At 62.3% G+C, this 18,465-nt stretch overlaps 1 protein-coding gene across 1 annotated transcript; it reads left to right on the top strand.

Annotated features, from left to right (window-relative positions):
- The first annotated feature begins 8,190 nt into the window (after positions 1–8,190).
- LOC116495915 (tyrosine-protein phosphatase non-receptor type substrate 1-like) lies at positions 8,191–18,432 on the top strand. The gene is made up of 9 exons (XM_032198658.1): positions 8,191–8,230; positions 8,583–8,668; positions 14,250–14,594; positions 14,765–15,079; positions 15,186–15,527; positions 15,777–15,878; positions 16,302–16,323; positions 16,434–16,473; positions 17,183–18,432. Exons 2-9 carry the CDS (start codon positions 8,596–8,598, stop codon positions 17,435–17,437), a joined length of 1,494 nt encoding a protein of 497 aa, XP_032054549.1. The 5' UTR covers positions 8,191–8,230; positions 8,583–8,595; the 3' UTR covers positions 17,438–18,432.
- Positions 18,433–18,465: the final 33 nt, after the last annotated feature.

Raw genomic sequence — 18,465 nt, 5'->3', positions numbered from 1 at the left:
GGGATTGCTGTGCCAGGACACCGACGACGGGGAGCAGCACCAGGAGCTGGAGGAGTGCCTGGGGTACCCTGAGGGAAAAGGAAAGGGCACCAAGATCTCAGGGACATTTCAAAGGGCCCCAGGAAAAACCACGCGGGTCTCGTTTGTGCCTGCTGCCTCTCCGGGGCCATGCTGCTGCCGGGAGAAGCGCGGGGATGCTGCATGGCCAGCACCCTGCACACACCGATGTCCACGGGACATTTTGGGGTGCCAGCACTTACTGGGGAGCAGGAGCTGGCCGCCCACCGGGACGCATTCAAGCCTTGGCTCCTTTTTGGGGCCAGGCTGGCAAGAAGAGGCAGGTGGGAGCGATGCTGGGAGCAGGGCTGGGATCCAGCCCGGGGCTCAGCGCCGACGATGCCGAGCGCAGGCTGCCCAGGCGTGCCTTCGTGTGACGCCGCTGCCTGTCCCCACGCACCCGCCGGGCTCCGTTTTTGCCGTCTCAGGGGGCAGAGCAACTCGAAACCCCGCCAGCTCGCCATTTATCAGGGCAGCACTTTAATTGGAAAGCGAGGGCTGGAGCAGAAGCAAAGCGGTGACACGCTTTGTGCTGGTCCTGATTTATTTCGCGTCTTACTTATTGAATCTTATTCCCCAGTTTCATGGTTATTGTGGATTTTTATTAAAGGGGATAAACAGGGCTGGGATTTGGGGTTGTCATAGGAACCGCTTCCGTGCCGCAGCCTCGGTGCCAGCTCCATCCTTCCCCCCAATTTCCTGAGATGGGGGGGGGGCTCAGCTCTCTGTGGCACACCAGATATTTTTCCAGCCCCTAAGCTCAGCCTCATCCATGGGGACATCAGCGGGACCCCAGGGCTGCGAGCTGAGCAGAAGCATCCCGTGGATGCTGCTCGTCCCTGTGGATTCTCCGGTGTCTGATAGGAGGCTGTGCCATTGCAGTTATCACTGCTGGGAACCTCCCTGCCCTACCTGCTCGCAGTTTTTGTGACACCCCTGGGGACAGCACAGGGCAGGCTGGGGACTGCCCTTCTGGCCGTCCTCCGTCTTTCCTGCCACAGGCACGAGGGGACAGAGAGTGAAAACGAAAGCTGTCAAACCCCTTTAAACCCAGCGATGGAAGGAAATCCTTCACACCCAGCGCTCGTTTAGCCCGCTGCTGCTTCGCCATAGGATGTCGGTGAGGCCACGAAGTTGGCAAGGATTACGGAGGGATTTCCAGGGCCGTGGGACGAACAGGAACATCCAGTGCTGAGGGAAGACTCGCTTTGTGCTCTCGGCATCTGACGGGCCGCTGCTCAGGGACCGCTGCCAGCCGGAGCCGGCACGGGGAGCGCAGCCCCTGCATGGGGCCGGCACCCATGGGGGTGGCAGGGTGGGCAGGGGGTGTCCCACCGGCTCCAGTGGTGCCCCTTGTGTCAGACCAGCTGAAGGTGGCACAATGCTGTGGTCCTTGTCCCCCCCCCAGCACCCCCACGTGCATCGTGCCCCAAAGGAGCCGCGCACAGGGGCTCGGCTCAGCTCAGCCTCCCGGGGATGCTCTGGTGGGGCTGCAGCACCGTGAGCAGGATTTACGCAGGGAAAAGAGCCCAGGGCTGCTGCTCGGACTGGGGAGATGATTTTGGGTCACCCACGGCGAGGGCAGGGTGAGGGGGGGACTCCAGAACCCAGCTCCTCCCGGCACAGAGCGACCTTAAAGCTCGGCTGCGCTTGGCCGCGGCCGCGGTGCTGGCAGCGCCCCGAGCCCAGCACAAGTGCCCCTCTCAGGAGAAGTGCAAGGGGAAGAGAAAAAAAATATTTAGAGAGGCAGGAGAGCTGCGGGAGGCAGCCAAGGCACAGGCTGAAAGCGCTTTCTCCGTGGCAGCGGCCACCCTGGCCAGGATGCTCTTGGCTGTGGATGTGCCCGGGGGTGCTGCCAGCCCCCAGGGGCCGTGCCGGCGCCGGCAGCTCCCGGCACGGTGCCGGTGGATGAGCTCGGTGGCGCCTGGACGTAGGGATGCAGGAAGAGCATCGTGGGCAGGATGCAGCCCTGAAGGGCCCTCGGTGGGGAGCACGGCCCTGCTGGGGCTGGGGGCGCGGCAGGGAAAGCAAGGCGCCCTGTAAAATAATTGCTCCTGACAGATGCGTTTCTTCCGCGAGGCTCGGGCTTAATTTTATCATGGTATCCGTAACCATGGCGACGTGTAAAAATATAACGTCTCCCCGAGCAAGGCGAATTCCCCGTAAACATCGCCCGTTTCCAGGAGCCACGGGAGTGTGGATGGGGGACTCCCGGCCCTGGGGTCAGCACAGCATCGCCCAAAATCCACCACCACCACCATCACCGTGCTCCCATGGGTGGCAGCACCCCGGGGCCTGATGGTGCTCGCGGCCCCGCTCCGGCCTCCCCGGCTGCTGGGACGGGTTCAGTGTTTGGGTGAGGGATTCGCTCGCTGACTAATTAACGGTGTTAACTGCTTACGCCTCTCGATGATGATTTCATTTGCTAATCCTTCGGGCTACCCGGGGCTCGCAGCGGCTAATTGGGTGGATGTCATTAACGCTCGCGGTCAGGAGCGGCTGCTGAAGGGCTGCGCTGCGATGAGCACCGGAGCGCTTCGTCGTGCTGCACACAAGTGGATTTCGCTCCTCGGGACTGAGCTTGGTGCCCTGGTGATGTCCCTCCTGTCCCCACAGCAGGGCAAGGACCCAAAGGTGCGCTTTTGGTTGCCCTTTGGCTTCGGGGAAAGAAAAACAAAAAACAAAAAAAAAGGCAAAACAAACCAAAGCCTTGCAGAAGCATTTTCCTCACGCTCCCGGCAGCAGCACGGATGTGCCTGGCGTCTCTAGGGCCAAAGCAAACAGCCCCGAGCTGCAAGGCCACTGTGGGGACATCGACCGCGGGGACGGTGAGCGCAGGGACAGCAGTGCCAGGGCTGGTGGCAGTGCTGGTGGTGCCAGGGGCTGTTCGAGCACCAGTTTGGGGGGGTGCAGCCACGAGCAGCCCTGCTCAATGCTGGGCTTGGCCGCTTTGGGCAGGCACAACGCCGTCCATCCCGGCTGCGGAGCGCTTCCCATCTCCACCACGATGCCTTGGACGTGGCCGTGGGCTCAGGAATAACCCTAACAGCACCCAGCACCACGCCGGGGGGGCACAGCGGGTCTCCAGCCCCTCACCAGCTCCCCATCGTGGCCGGAGCTGCCCCCTAAACCTCCACCAGCACAAATCCACCACCAAGCCCGGCTCCGAGTCCTGCAGCAGTCCCGGCACCTCCAGTGAGGGCTCTGACAAGCAGGAAGCGATGGGCAGAGATAGCCCAAGGTGATCAATCCCCCGGCGTTCGCAGTTTTCTTTTCCTCTGAGGGATTTTGCCAGGCAGCCCGGCCAGCAAGGAGTTACAGCAGCCGTGCCTGGGAGCGCGCTGAGCATTTATCTGCCGCTGCAGCCTCGGATGCGCTCTCACGATAACAATTTGCAATCAACAAAGAACTTTGAGGGGATACAGAAACAAAAAAGGCAGAAGAAAATCAAGATAATATTGCTCCTCCCTCGGCCGCATCCTCACCCCGTCGCAGATATCGTGCCGCCAAGGGGGGACCAAGGTCTTCTCCAGCATCTCTCCAAGGGGCAGTGGGCTCAGGGACCCCCGATGTCCCCATGGGCACCCCGTCTGCACCCCATCCACCCACCCGCAGCACCCAGGAGCCTTCGGCCTCAGAGCCTGACCCTTTGGCATCCCCGGGGGGTTTCAAGATCAGCCCTAGATGCAGACACCCCCCAACATCTTTCCATGGCCCCCTGAGCCTTGCAGCCGAGGGGTGCAGGATTGGGGCCCCCCTGTGCCCTCCTGGTGAGCTGCCCTGGCTTTACGGGGTGCAGGCAGGGCTCTGTGGCATCGCAGCACCCCCAGCCAGCGAGCAAAACTTCCTCCAGAGCAAGGGGCAGGATCCTGCCCGCAACCCAGCACGACCGAGGGCTCCCGGCAGCCAGCCAGGCAGCGAGTGTTTTTCCCACCGTGTCAGCATTTCCACCCCGAAACCCTGCGTCCCTCTGTCCAGCTCCCGGCCCTATGGCCTCCAGGTCTGGCCGGGGGGGGGCAGGCAGGCTGCCAGGCCAGGCACAGGATATAAAACCACCTTTCCTGCCGTGACACAGCCTGGCAGGAATTCCCCGTAGGAACCGTGCCGGGCTGCGTTAAGGACGCCCGGTGGAATTACCCGGCTCCGGCACCCACTGGGTGCTGCTCAGCATCCCGTGGGGGCTGCATTGCCTGGGAATGGGTGAGCCCCAGCACGGCACCGGGGCACGGGAGCACTGCTCCCCCTGCTCGCAGCCAGCCGTGGGGATGATCCGTCACTGCTCCGCATGGGGTGAGGGGGAATAAACCCCACAAATGCTCTCAGAGCATCGCTCCCTGCACCGGCATCCCTGCCTCCTTCCCTCTTTCTCCCGGCGCAGAGAGCAGCAGGAATCAATCAGAGCTAAACTGGTCCATAAACGGCGTTTTATGGGTTTCAAGGGCACCCCCTGATCCTGGCAGAGCGCTTGAGCAACGCTATAATTAATCGGGCCGTGATGAGAAATGTGCCCCGGCCCCGCTGGGCTGGGAGAGCGCTCAGCCCCGGCACCACCACAGCCCCTTGGCGCAGGGAGCTCGGGCTGCGAGGTCCCAGCTGAGCCCTAAATCACACCCTAAAAGTTTAACCAAAGCAGTAGCAGATCCCACAAGGTCCCTGAGATGCTTTTTGGGCACGGCCAGGCTCTTGGCACTGGGAGGAAGCCGCCCCCGGACTCCACAGCTGCTCCCGGTGCCCTAACGAGGCACCTGCAGCTAATTGCCCCTGGGATAATGGGATGCCTGGGGGCTCTCCCCTCCTTTTTACAGCAGTGTGGTGCTGGTGGTGGATGCTGCAGCAGGAGCAGGCAGGTACGATGCCCCCCTCATCCCTTATATGATGTTTGTGGGGCCGGGGTGCTTCCCCCACTATTTTTGCTGCCTTTGTCCCTTCCCCGTGGTCCAGCTCAGCTGGGTTTGTGTCCGTGGTGCCCCGTGAAGCAGGCTGAAGGTCGCTTCCTTCCACCCCTGTGTTGGCGTATCGCTCGTTAGAAGTTAACATCAGATAAACTAATTTAAGCTCTTTCTGTACTGGATGTCTTGGGCTAAGTTGGCAGGGTACCTAATGAAGCTGAAGCTCCATTTGTTGTGCTGGAAGCCCTAAATATCAGCGGTGTAATTGGAGCTACCTACTTTAGAAGCCATTTGTGTGTTTTTTCTTCCAAGCTGGAAGAAAAGCCCGGGGAGGGTGCTGGATCCGAGGCTCAGGGGGTCTGCAGGACGTGCACCCTGCCTGGCGAGCTGGAAGGGGCTCGATTTTTGGTGCTGGAGCTGGAGGACGGCGGTGCTGAGCGTGCTGCGGGGTGGCTGAGCTCCTCGTTTTGCTGCAGGAGCATGAGGCGGTGTCGTGGCATGGTCGGGTCACTGTAGGGCTGGGATGTGATGGAGCAGGGGGGGGTCCCTGCAACCCTCAGCACCTTGCTGTGGGGAGCTGTGCGCGTTATCGGTGGCTGTCACCTGCCTGGGGACAGTTCTGAGCCCACACCCTGCTGCTGGATGTTTGCTCAAGGTGTTTTCTAATGGTCTGCTGCCACCTCCATCGTCGGGCTTGCTACCAAGCCTGTGTTTGGCACACATTTGGGAACTGAAACCTCTCCCACCCTGGTCACCTTTGAATTCCCCTCCAGCCAGGCAAGCTGCTGCCATGCAGACGGAGCAGAGGGGATCTGACAGGCTGATGGGGGAATAAAAGAGCCTGGGCAAAACCAGCGCTGCAAAACCTTTGTCTGGGACTGCCCCGTTGGGTGCTGCCGGGCTCTGATTCACCATCTGCCCCAAACCCTCCCCGCCAGGCGCTGCCGCCCAGCTGTGGCTCACCTCAACCCACGCAGCCCTTTGAGGAAGCCACCCGCTGCCTCGAAGCCCCAGAAGAGCACCGATCCCCCCCCCAAAAAAAAAAGCCCTGCTCAAACCCTTCCCCAGCCCTCCACCCAGCTCCGGGGTGGGATGCCGGAGCAGGGGCTTCTCCTGGAGGCGCGTGGGTGCTGGAGCAGACGGAGCTGTGCGTGATGGTGCCGTGCATCCGACACATCGTGCTCCTGCTCCTCTCCCCTCGCTGCAGGACGGGGGCTGCCCACCCGGGGTGGCTCCTTCCAGGCCCCCCAGCAGCGAGCGGAGGGGCCGTGGGCAGGAGGCGGGTGGTGGTGGTGGGGGGGGGGCGCAGCGCAGCCTGCCCATATGCTCCCTGATGGGGAGCACTCGCAGCTCTTCCCGGGAAGCTCGAGCTGCACCATCTGCTCTGCCTCGGTGCCTTCTTCTCGCGGAGCTTTTTTTTTAAGCCCCAACTTCTCCTTCCCCGGCGCTCCGTGGTGGCGGCTGCCTGCGCGCGGGCTGTCTGCGCTCTGCCATCGCCTCCCAACAGGTTGTCTGAACCCTCGGCGCCGGGCTGAAACCCAGCAGGCCTTCAAGAGCTCTAGTTAAAAATAACCTGGGAAGCACAGAAGGGCTGCGGGGCGTCCCGACAGCACCTATTCTCTCTCTGGGTTCCTGCTCCCAGAGGTGGTTTGGGAGGGGATGCACGGCGCCGCAGGGTTTCCACAAACCCGCAGCTAATCCCGTGTCCTCTCCCCCCATGCAAAGCCATTATTTATCCCCACGCCTCGCTGCCTGTGCAGCAAGCCAAAGGCCAAACCAAATGGCTCCTCCGGGCCCCTGCTGCTTGCTCACGTGCTCGCCAGATGTGGGAAGGGGAAATAAAAGCAGCAGCTGCCCTGGGCTCCTGGGGACGGCGGTGGCCGCGTGTTAGATCTCTCCTGGGCTCCCTGGGAATTGCAGGGGCCAGAGCAAAGGAGCGCAACCCCCAGCTGTTCCGGGGAGGTCCCTGGGGTCTGTCCTGGCTCCTAACCGAGTTAAATCAGGGCTGGATGCAACATGTGGGTGTAGCTGCACCCGGCAGGGCCGATGGGGAAGCTCACAGGGACGGGGACGAGAACGCGCCTGGGCTGAGACGTGCGCAGATTGACGGTGCCAAGTCACTTCAGCTATCTTTGCTGGTTGTTTATGGGAAGCTCTAAATAAAGCCGACAGCCCCAGCGGCTGCCGGGGAAGGAGGCAGGAGCTGCTGGTGCCTGTAGTGGTCCCGGCACAGCCCCGGCTGCTGCCCTCGGGTCGAGCTTGGTGTGAGAGACCCCTCGGCTGTGATGGGTGCTGCGGAGCTGAGGCCGGGTGCTGCTGCTCAGCTCCTGCCTGCAGAGCTCGTACCTGTCCCGGGGGGGCTGAATTATCTTCAGGACCTGCTGCGGCTCCTGCTTGGAGCTGCCGGTGTCGTGTGTGGCTGCCCAGGGTGCTGGGGACCGAGCTGGTCCCCGGCCTTGCTGAAGCACCCACGGGTGCTGGGAGAAGCTGCGGCAGGAGCAGGCTGTGGAGGACGTGTCCTTGTGCCTCCCCTGGGAGGGACTCTGTGCTGGTTGAAGCAGGGAGCTGCAGGGACACGCATCCTGGGGATGCTCACGTCCAGGCGCCCTCTTCCTTTGCTCCCTCCCTCGTCACCATTTCCCATCGCTGCTGTTCCCGTCCCCTCCCAGCAGCTGGGCTCACCCTGCTCACCCCATTTCCCCGCTTGGGGGGGTCCTGGGGGGGCTGTCCTGCTGTCCCCAGGAGCCCTGCAGGGCTGGCTGCAGGCACCTCCAGGAGGGTCCCCATCCTGACCCCAACGCGCACCTCCGGACCCCCACTCGTGCACCTGCAGCGGGTCCTGTGCAGCCCCTTGGGAGCCCCCAGACCCCTCGTGCAGCCCCCAAGGGGCTTTTCCCCCCCAATTCTACCCTGGGCTGCGTGTTGAGGGTGGGGGGGCTCCAGCCACCGACCCCCGATCCTGGATGTGCGCCCCTGCTTCTTCCCGTGCGCCTTGGCCAGGGGGGCTCGGGGGGGGGGTCGGATCCTTCCGTAGCCCACCTTAAGAGGGCGGCGTGCACCCGGGCTGCCCCCCGCAACTTCTCCGGGAGCCAGGCGGGGCCGGGCAGCTCGGAGCCCCCCCCCCACCCCTCCCCAATCCTCCGCCACCGGGGCCGGCCCCAGTCCCGGTGCCAAGCAACGGAGGCGGCGCCGCGGCGGGGCAGGGGCGGAACGGGCTCGGCACGGCTCGGAGCGGCTCGGCACGGAACGGAACGGCCCGGGGGGGGTGGGGGGGGCTCGGCCAGGTCGGTGTCCGTGGCTTGGGGGGGGGGTTGGATACCGGGAATGGGGGGGTACAGGGGTTGGGGGGGGGTGGGTGCTGCGTGGGCGCAAGCCGGCCGTGCGCCTGCAGCGGAGCGCGGAGGGGAGAGGGGAGGGGGGAGTCGCACGGCCATCCTTCCTCATTTTGGGGCTGCGAAGTGCAATTTCCTTCTCCATCTGCAATTCTGCATTTTAAAGGGGGAAGGAGAGAGAGGGAAGAAAAAAAAAAAAAAAAAAAAAAAAAACGAATAAAAACCAAAACCAATCAACGAAAGCCAAGCCCCGGGGGTGCGCGCTCTGAAACCTTCTCGTGTCTGTTCCCCCCCCCCCTCTCAGGAAGAGCCCGGCCATGGAGCTCCTGCCCCGCCGCCCTGCCTGGCCGCTGACCTGCCTGGTGCTGCTCAGCCTGCGCCCCTGGCCAGGTAAGGTGCTGGGCCTGCTCCCTGCTGCTTTTTCCCTGCGTCCTGCCGGGTGCTGCCCGCTCCCTGCTCCCCAACCTTCCCCCACCGTGTGCCGTGCGCTCCCCGCGCCGGCTTTGACCTTTTTCCTGGGTGACCTAGAGCGTGCCAATGGCGAGCGAACTTGCGGGGAGAGCGTGGTTGCTTTTTTTTTTTTCCCCTTCCTTGGGGAAAAGATGCGGGGAGCAGGCAGGGCTGGGAAGAGGCATGGTGATCCCAGCCGTTTGCCAGCACCCCCCCCTTGCCAGCCGTGGGAGAGGCGAATCTCGGCGAGCAGCCGGCGCTGCTGCTCCCAGGCTGCCCCGAGCGGCACAGCAGCGTGGTGGAGGTGCTGGGGAGGCTCCACGCCAGGAGCTCGTTTTCCCTGCTGCCCCCCAGGCTCCCCCCCCGTGACTGCGTGCACCTCCTGCTGCGCTCTGCCCAAGCGTTGAGCACCGGGGTTGCAGGATTGTGCCATGCCGGGCACCCCACGCCTCCCAGCCCTCCTTCCTGGGCCACCTTTGGGTGCCCCCAGGTTGCTGCAGCCTGCCCGGGGGTGTCTCTGCCCTCCCCAGGGCTCACGGCACTGCCAGTCCCTGGGAGAAGCTCGGGGCTGCAGCATGGGAAGGGCCAGCGGAGCAGAGCTCGTGCCGCTCCCTGGCTGTTTCTCTTCCCTCGTGCGAGTGGGAAGTTTCTTGTCCTGCCAGGAGGAAGCCCTGTGGTGGAGGCTGCTTTCAAGGATGTTTCATTTCTAGAATATTTAATTTCGGTGCTGTTTATCTCGAGCGAAACTGCTGAGGAATCACTCTCCTGGCCCGGTGTCTTCTGCTCCTCTGGGGAGGAACGGGGCGTTTCGTGCGAACCTCGTGGGGCGAAAGCGGTGCGCCGTGTTCAGGAGCGTCTCCCCAGTGGGCGTTTTGCCTGCTCCGTCCAAATTTTTGCACCCCTCAGCTGGAGCCCCCTGCGAATTGCCCACCTCCAGCTGGGCTGAAACGCCTCGGTGCTGTGCGGGGGGAGCTCCCCAGGGCCTTTTGGAGACGTTTGCTGTCGGAGCTTCGCTTCGGCGGGGAGTTGAGCGCAAACTCGAACAGAAAGCAAATGCTTTCGCCACAGCGCTGCTTGTTTGCTCGATTGCCTGATCACGACTGAGGAGTGTTGGCCCCAAGCTGGAAACTCCTGGTTGCTGAAAGCCAGCGAGGCTCTGGCTGTGAGCTCCGCTTCAGTGAACCGCTGCGATTTCCTGCCACAAATGAATGGCTCAAGCGAAGCTGTCGAGCTTAATCAAATGTCGCCCCGGAGGGAGAACCCCTTTTTTCCAAGCCAGTGGTAGGGAAAAAAAACAAAAAACCATCCTGGCCTCCCAACAGGGCAAAAGGTGCTGGGTTGCCAGCTGGTGAGAGCGGTGGTTTGTGCGAATGGTTTTGGGTGCAGGCATGCAAATCTCTTTCCACGTGGGTTTGGTGGAGACGCTGCAGGGAGCTCTCCTGCCCCCGTGGTCAAACCCAGCCTGACCTCGAGGAGCTGGCACGGGCTCCTGCTGCTGCAGGAAGCCATCGCCGAGCAAAGGGGAAAAGAGATGAGGCTGCAGGATGCCTTTCTGTAGGGCAGAGGGGAGCGATGTGCTGGAAAACCCAACTGCAAAGCCCCCTTGTGAAACCTCCGCTGCTCCCAGCCCTTGGCTGCAGGCTCTGCTCAACGAAGGGCTTTGGGGGCGCTTCCCGGAGGCTCCGAGGAGGAGGAAATCTGTTCGGTCGCGGGGCTCTGGCTTGAGATCTGTTAAATTTCTGTTAACGCTGTAGGAGGGGAGCTCGCAAGTGGTGGCTGTGCGTGATCCGAGGCTTCCTCTGATGTCATTCTGTAAAATATAGCCCTACTACGGCCCTCCCCGCGCCCGCCTGGGATCCGCGCGGCGCTGGGTGACTATCTCGCTCCCTTTTTCTTCCCCCCAAACTGCAGCTTCCAGGCTCTTTTTATAGCCGGCACCTGTTAGTTTCCCCGGCAGCCTCCCTGCTGCAGGTGAAATTCCAGGAGGATTATTTTGGGGTGCCTCTGCCCATCCGCGCCCGGATGCCGGCGGCCAGCTGCACGGCGCCCTCCCCTCGCCATCCCCAAACTCCTTCCCCGGCGCCTTCTGAAGAAAATCTATTTTTACCGGGACTCATTCGAGCGCTCTCGCTCCAATTCAAACCCTGGCCTCTTACAATCTGTGCGCTATCAAATACTTCAAAAAGGTGGAGTTAGAGGGGAAAAAAAAATGTGTCACCGAGATGGAAAACTTTCACCGCAGCGGGAGAGCGAGGTGGTGGTGTGCTCTTGATTGAAATCGAATAAAGGACGAGGGCTCCAGCAGCCCGGGCAGCATGGTGCCTGTGCTCCTGCCCTCTCCTTGGGCCTGCAAAAAGCCCTTTGGTAATTTGGGAGTGTAGGGCAGAGCAGGTGACAAGGGCAGAGCACCTGAACTCCCCTCGACCTTGGTGGCAAGAGGGAGAGGGCTGCGCTCCCTCCCCAGGAGGTTTGGGGTCTGGCTTGTCTGTCCTCTAAGAAAAGAGCTTTATGGGGTGGCACTGCGGGATGTGGCAGGTAGGAAGCTGGCTTTGCTGGGCTGTTGCTCGTTGTGGGGCAAAACACGGTGGGAAGAGGTAAAGGCACGGGGCGGCACGAGGAAGAGGAGATGTGAAAGTCTGAGATCTCGTACATGATGCGAGGGGAAGCTGCCCTCAGGGGGAGGGAGAGAAGGAGCCTCGGTGGAAACTTTGCATTTTTCAAGCTTGCATGTTCTGGGGTTTTCAATCAACTTCCCCTTTGTGATTTCCCATCACGAGGGGGGTGGGGGCATGGCTCTGTGGGGTGCTGCCGATGTTGGGAACCGCTTGTGCCCGACCAGGGGATGTGGGGCAATGAGCAGGGGACGTGGGGAAGCCTGCACGGTGCCTCGAGGGGCTGCCGGGGGGGCTCCCAGCACCTCGTTAGGGCAGCGTGGTGTTAACACGACGTATCATGGCTGAAGCTCATGGATAATAAATCTCCTGCGAATCCCGAATGTGGCGATCCGAGCAGAGCTGCGTGAAAAATCTCTGAATTAGCACAGTGCCTCACAGCAGAACTCACGGGGGGGGGGGGGGGGAAATAGCCAAAAAGCCTCGTCTCAGCCCGATCGGAGGGGCTATTTTGGAGCCGTGAAATGTTTTATGTAACGACCAAGACCGAGAGCTGCCAGCACCCGAGGCAGCACAGAGCCCCGTGCTCCCTGGCTGCTCTCGGGTGCCGGGGCCAGCAGCAGCCCCTCGCCTCGCTGCCCAGCGAGGAGGCAGAACCGAGAAATACTCTCAGCAGCTGAGCGGTGCTTGTGCCTTGACCCTGTTCTGAAACCCCTCTCAGAGACCCCAAAGCGGGTGTTTTTTCCCCCCACCGCCTTCCTCCCCTCCGGGCACGACGCGTGCCTCGCCGAGAGCTCGACAGATGGAGAGAGGGAGGATGCAGAGGGAGCGCGTGGCTCCGCGCGGGCTGTGCTGGTCCCCGGGAGCTGGGCAGCTCCTGCAGCGCACGGGGCCCTCCGGGTGCCCATGGGGATGAGGCTGAGGATGCTTTTAGGCAGGATTGCAGCGGGGAGGAGCGAGCAAAGCTTTTGTCACGCGGTGCAGAGGGGGCCCAGCTCCGGTCCCCGCTTCCCGCAGCCACCCACGGCTGTGCCCGGCCCTTTTTGCAGCACCCCGTGCTGATGAGCCACGGGGCAACGTGGGTGTTGTTGGCCAGATGGGGCAGGAAGCAGATAGCAGCACGCATCCTGCAGCCAGGCGGCTGCCCTGGGTCTGCAAAGGGGTCGTGGGTTTGTGCTGGGGGTGGCGATCCCGGTGCCTGGAGCTGCCCCATCCCCTGTCTGTGCTCCGTTCCTGCTCCACTGGAGGCTTTCCAACTTCTGTGCCATGCTCAGATGCTCTCAGGAGAAGCTGCACCAGAAGTTGTGCCGCGTATTGGCCCTCTCTGGGTTCAGGGTCTCTGCTCTGGGGCTGCTCCCCCCCCTCCCCAGCCACGCATCACCCCAAAATCTCAGGCTCTGCTTGCAGAAGCCCAGCCCGTTGTGCACAGGCAGGAAATGGAGGCTCAGCCTGAAGGGCGCGCTCAGGTGTGACACAAACCTGTTTTCCACCTTTCCACACCTGTTTTTTGGCACAAGCTTGTTTTGGCATTGTGTGCTGCTACCACACTGGCCTTGCTGTGGCTTGGAAGGGAAGTGCTGAGGCCTGAAGCTTTTGGCTGCGAGCGTCGGCCCGCGCAGAGCTTCAGCGAGCTGCTGCCCTGGTCAAAAAGCCTCAAAGATGAGATCTCCATGCCTGTCTCTTCCTGTGGCTTGGCACGGAGCTGCCCCCGCGTGGGACTGAGGTGCGTGGGGCTGCAGGGTGCGTGGGCAGCCTCGTGGGAGCCCCTGCCCTGGGATTTTCTGGTTCAAGAGTCGGGGCGCAGCCGCAACCCAAACGGAGCTGAGGAGCAGGCTGGGCTGGTTGCACCACAGCTCGTACAAAGTCCTTTCTGGAGGCCCGTGGCCTTCATCCGTGTGCTCCCAGTGCTGGCAGCTGCAGCAGGAGCTGCCTGCCCAGGTCTGGCAGCCTTCACACAGCCGTGGCACCGCTCCTGCACGCCGCTCACCAGCCCCGGGGTTACGGCGTGGTCAGCAGCACCCGGCTGTCCCTTATCAGCAGGGGAATTCAGGCAGTGCTCCCACCTCCACGCTGCTTAAAAACCTTCCCTCAGACGCTCATTGAGTTCAGGTGCAGTAACTACAGCCCTACGACAAGCGTCACCAAAATTAATAGGTGGTAGAGCCGCGGGGGGCTCTGCCTGCGGTGCTGCGGCTCCCTCGCCCCATGGGGAGCGGGGACGTGGCCGGCTCCTGCTGGGCTGAGCCGTGCCTGCTGCAGTCACTGCCCGGCCGTGGGGAAGAGCAGAGCTTTTGCCCTTCCCCTGGAGCCCTCGGGGATTTTGCCCTGCTGAGGGTGCATGCGGGAAGGGGCACGGGGTCGGCTGCATCAGGGCGCCGCGGTGCAGAGCCGCTCGGAAGGTGACGGGTTTCCTCTGCCGGTGGTGAGGAGGAACAGCGGCTGCCTCACGGGCTTCAGCTAACAGCTGGGCTCTGCTGGGGCTGAATTTGGTGCACACGGAGATGTTCAGTGCAGAATGTGGTGGTACAGCCCCAGTCTGCGAGGGGAGACCGCGGCTTGGCGTTTGGCATTGCGTGCCCTTGAGTCCTCTTGGCTGATGGCAGCGAGATGCGCCAGGAGGGGGAGGCAGCGGGGCTCGGCTCGAGGTTTGGGCTGCGCAGAGCGTGAAATGCGTTTGTGCAGCTGGGCTCTGGTCGACTCCCCAGCTGAGACCTGCAGGCACGGGCTGTGCCTGCTCCTGACCTTCTGCCTCGGGGTGTCGGCACAGAGCTGCCCACGAGTCCTGTGTCGTGGGGACAGGCACGGAGCCGGGGCTGGCAGATGCTGTCGGGGGGACAGGCACTGGGATGGGGGCCACGGGGCTGCTTCTGCAGTTGGAAGGGACCTGATGGAGTTTGGTTTGTCCCCAGGTGCCGATGCCCAGGCAGGCTTTCAGCTGCACCAGCCCCAGAAGGAGGTGTCAGTGAGAGTGGGGGAGACGCTGACCCTGAGCTGCACCGTGACTGCAGGGGGTCCCATCGGTGCTGTGAAGTGGCTGAAGGGCTGGGGCAGTGGCAATGAGACCATTTATGACCAAAAAGACCCCTCAACCTGGGGAAAGAGGGCAGGGAATGATTCCAGCACGGACTTCACCATCCTCATCAGGGACGTCCGCCCCGAGGACACCGGCACCTATTACTGTGTGAAGTTTCACAAAACAACCGCCGGTGAAGAGTTGTATCAGCGTGGCGAGGGCACGGTGGTGGTGGTGCAGGGTGAGTGGGGCTCCCAGTACAGCTCCCAGCAGGAGCCAGCCCTGCCGGCTCAGCCCCCGTCCCGTCCCCTGGGCTCTGCTCTGGGGCAGGGGCTCAGGAGCCGGCCCAGGGAGAGGGTCCCGGGGCCAGGGGGGCACAGCCTGGCTGATGGACCCACGCTTCTCCCACAGCCAGACCCTCCAACCCCACTGTGTCCGGGCCCAGAGACCGAGTGGAGCCGGGGAAGACGGCATCCTTCACCTGCAACTCCTGGGGGTTCTTCCCCAGTGACATCAATGTGAAGTGGTTCAAGGACAAGACCCTGATTCAGTCTCAGCTGCCCAATGTCACCCCTGAGCCATCGAACTTCACCTACAGCCTGTCCAGTACCGTGACGGTGATGCTGCAGAAGGACGACATCCGCTCAGAGCTCACCTGCCAGGTGCTGCACACCACGCTGACGGCCCCGCTGACGAGGAGTTACCGTCTGAGCCAGGTCCTGCGAGGTGAGGGATCAGTGGGGACCGGTGCTCACGGCCCCGGGGTTGGGACAGGGCCCCCGCCGGCACGAGGCCGGGGGACGCCGTCTCCAGCCACTGCTTCTCTTCCCAGTTCCCCCCAGCAAGGTTGTGGTTCAGCCTTCAGGCTCCGTGGGGCTGAACGAGACGGTGAACTTCACCTGCGAGGTGCAGGGCTTCTACCCGGGAAGTGTGACCATCACCTGGCTGGAGAATGGGAAGGAGATGAACACGGGGAGCACTCCTCAGCTGACGGAGACCCCTGAGGGCTTGTTCGAGCTGAGGAGCATGGTCGCAGTGCAAGCTGTGCAGGAGAAGAACGGCTCCGTGTTCACCTGCCGGGTGCTGCACGAGGGCCAGGACCCCCTCAGCAGGAATGCCACGCTGTGGGTCACCGCCTCAGGCCAGAAGGAATCCAACTCCCCCTACACAAACGGTGGGTGAGAGCCCATGCGATCTGGCCCCTGAGGGCAAGGCTGTGGGATGTCACCCCCCTGGGAGAGCTCGAAGTCCCACCAGAATTCGGTCCAAGGTCTTTGTGTCCTTGGGGGGGTGCTGCTGGGAACCCAAATGTTGTCCCTGCTGCTTAGAGCGTCTCTGCACCGACCCCAGCTGCAGGGGCTCGTAGTGCTGCCATTGCCTCTGGGCCCATGGTGATATTTTTGACCTGTGATTCACGTTTTAGGCAGTTCACTCTTCATCTACGTTGCGGTGGGAGTGGTCTGCACTGTGCTGGCGCTGCTGGTGGTTGCAATTCTCTACCTCATCCGGGTGAAGCAGAGCAAGGGTAAGGGAAAACACACGTGCGTGGCAGGGAAGCAGCTGCCTCCAGCCCCTTCTTCTCGAGCATCGGAGCTTTGATGCTGAAATTCACGGCTGCAGCTCCTGCAGATAGGGGAGGACAGAGCAGAACTCGCAGGGTGTTTGCAGGCTGCGGGGAAAGCTCTGCCTGGTGCAGAACCAAATGCGCTCAGTTCTCCTTGTGCCCAAAACACCTGATGCCACCCCGCATCTCCTGCTCTGCACCAGGAAAAGTTCTGCACCAAATGAAGTCAAACTTCTGAAAAATGCAGCCGCTTGTCTCTAGGAAAATATGCATCTGCTCTTGATTTATTATTTTTTTTGTGCGTGTGGGCTAGCATTCCTTGGGAAGTGGGGGTTACTTCATTTCCTGAACCATTTCTTTCCTAACCTATTTCTCTTCTGGCAGGTAAAAGCTCGCCATCTGCTAGGTAAGTGCAGATCTTCTCCCCTCACTGAGTCACCCATCGCCCGCTCCATCTCTAGAGAAGAGGCAAACGGGGTGCTCGGTTGGTCTGACCTGTCTCCTTTCCCCTTCCAGGTTACATGAGCCGGAGAAGAGCAGCGGGACAACCACCCAGGTGTGTCCCTTACCTGTGGCACCCGGGGAGGGGCGAGCAGCCGGGAGCCAGCAGATGTGGGAGCGTAGGGTGGTGGTGGTGGCTCCTGTGTGAAGCATCTCAGTGTCTCCACGCTGTGGCCAAAGAGGGAGAGGGAGGAGAAGCTGCCCTGGGGATGGATGCTCGCTTCCCAGCATCTCTTCTTCTGCCTTTGCCTCTTTTCCTTCTCCTCCTGGGAGAAGTTGGGTTGCGATGACTGGAACCAGCTGCGCGGTGGCGAAGGAGGCTCTTCGTGGAGGAGTTCTGTGTTTGGTGACGTGGTTGTGTGCGATGTCGTGATCAGCAGCAATCTGTCCGTCCCACCCAGCCTGTGCTGGCTCCCGTGTGGGCTGCGTGCAGCTGGTGTCATTAGAAGGGTTGGGGGCTGTTGCGTGAGGCCCTGACCAGGATGGTGGTGACGGGGTTGGCATCAGCAAGGGACCCCTCGGGAGACACCTCTGCAAGGCCTGGTGGTGGCTCTTGGCTCCTGCTGGCTCTGAGCCGTGTCAGTGGCCACTAGTTTGAAGGCACGAGGTGAAAACGTTGCTGCAGGGTTGTCCCAGCTGGCTGCTGGCATAGCTCCTGCTGCATGAGTAGAGGCTGAGCTGTCCTGGGGCAAGCAGCAGTGGGGTGGGCACATGGGGGTCCTCACTTGTGCCCTCAGAGGAAAACCTTTTGGTATCTCGCGCAGGACTCCGACCCCAACAACATGACCTACGCTGACCTGAACTTCACCAAAGAGAAGAAGAACGTCCAGCGGGTCATCGAAGTGAGCCAGCAGTCGGAGTACGCCTGCATCCAGGGCAGCCAGGCGCCCGCCAGCAACGACAACCTCACCTATGCAGACCTGGACATGGTGCACCTCAGCAAGGCGCCCCGGCGGCCTGCCCCGTGCCCCGAGGAGACCACCTCCGAGTACGCCAGCGTCCAGATCCAGCGGCAGTGAGCGGGGCTGCACCGGCTGGGGCTCGCGGGGTCCAGGTCCTCCCCAGGGGCGGCTTTCTCGGCAGCACCGACTGCTACGGTACCTGCGGTTTGGGATGGAAGCGCAGCCTTTGGCACCGCAGCCGCTCCCGGGGGCTGACTTCTGTCCGCAGAGACTTGGTTTTTGGGGCAGCGTTGGGGACTCCTTGCCTGTGGGACTCCCCCTTGGCCGAGAGGGCCCCTGAGCTGTGATGCGTTGGGTTTGCTTGCGAAACCCAAGGATTCATCGCTGGAAAGCGCTGCAGCTCGTCAGGAAACCCTGGCTGGGCTTGGGGGGGGACCAGGACAGTGCCTCCGAGCCAGATGCTGTGGGGATGCTGCTGCCACGGCTTCCTGCAGCTGGGGGGCCCCTGCTCTGCCTTCGGGGGCTCTCTTGCCTGGAAAAACTCTGGCTTTAAAGGAAGGACGTGAGCGTCCACCTCTCTCTTCCCAAGTGTCTCTTTTGCGGGCTCTCACGCCGTGGCCACCGAGGCTGGGGAGGTGTGTGGGGTGTGCGAGGCGAGCCGGGGCTGTGCTGGCTTTCCCATATCGTGCTGCCTGGGGCACTGCAGCTCCCTGGCACCAAACATCTTCCTCCTCCTCCTCTTCCTCAGTCTTGCCCTGCTCCAGGACCGAGCCGTGCTCCCTCCACAGCCACGCAGCCCCAGCCAGGCCTGGGGGGCCGCAGCGAGGCCCTGCTCTCCCCCCCCCTTGGGCACAGCTCCCCCCCCAGGCACTGTTTAACATGTTTTGACTGTTCGACATGTAACTCTTAATTTTTAGAGCTTCAAACCCAATGTTTCTTGTGTCGTACGTGGGTGTACTGCCGTGTTATGTAGCACTAGAATAAGATGTGCAAAATTAAGGACGAGGCCTACGTTAAAAAAAACAAACCCTAAACCCTGTAGAGCTTGAGCGTCTCACATGCCCCCTTCCACCCCCCCCCCAGGCTTGGCTGGGGGGCCAGGCCAGCTCCCTGCAGCCAGGGACGGGGGGGGACACGTGTCTTTG

This window comes from Aythya fuligula, chromosome 16 (genome assembly GCF_009819795.1).
Source record: "Aythya fuligula isolate bAytFul2 chromosome 16, bAytFul2.pri, whole genome shotgun sequence".
Classification (NCBI taxonomy): domain Eukaryota; kingdom Metazoa; phylum Chordata; class Aves; order Anseriformes; family Anatidae; genus Aythya; species Aythya fuligula.
This window is presented reverse-complemented; position numbering and strand designations above follow the sequence as displayed.

Excerpts from the sequence above, each read along its gene's own strand:
- LOC116495915 (XM_032198658.1), top strand. The coding sequence starts at position 8,596 with ATGGAGCTCCTGCCCCGCCGCCCTGCCTGGCCGCTGACCTGCCTGGTG. Across the intron at positions 8,669-14,249 it reads CAGCCTGCGCCCCTGGCCAG|GTGCCGATGCCCAGGCAGGC; the intron begins GTAAGGTGCTGG and ends GTTTGTCCCCAG. Across the intron at positions 16,324-16,433 it reads AAAAGCTCGCCATCTGCTAG|GTTACATGAGCCGGAGAAGA; the intron begins GTAAGTGCAGAT and ends TTCCCCTTCCAG.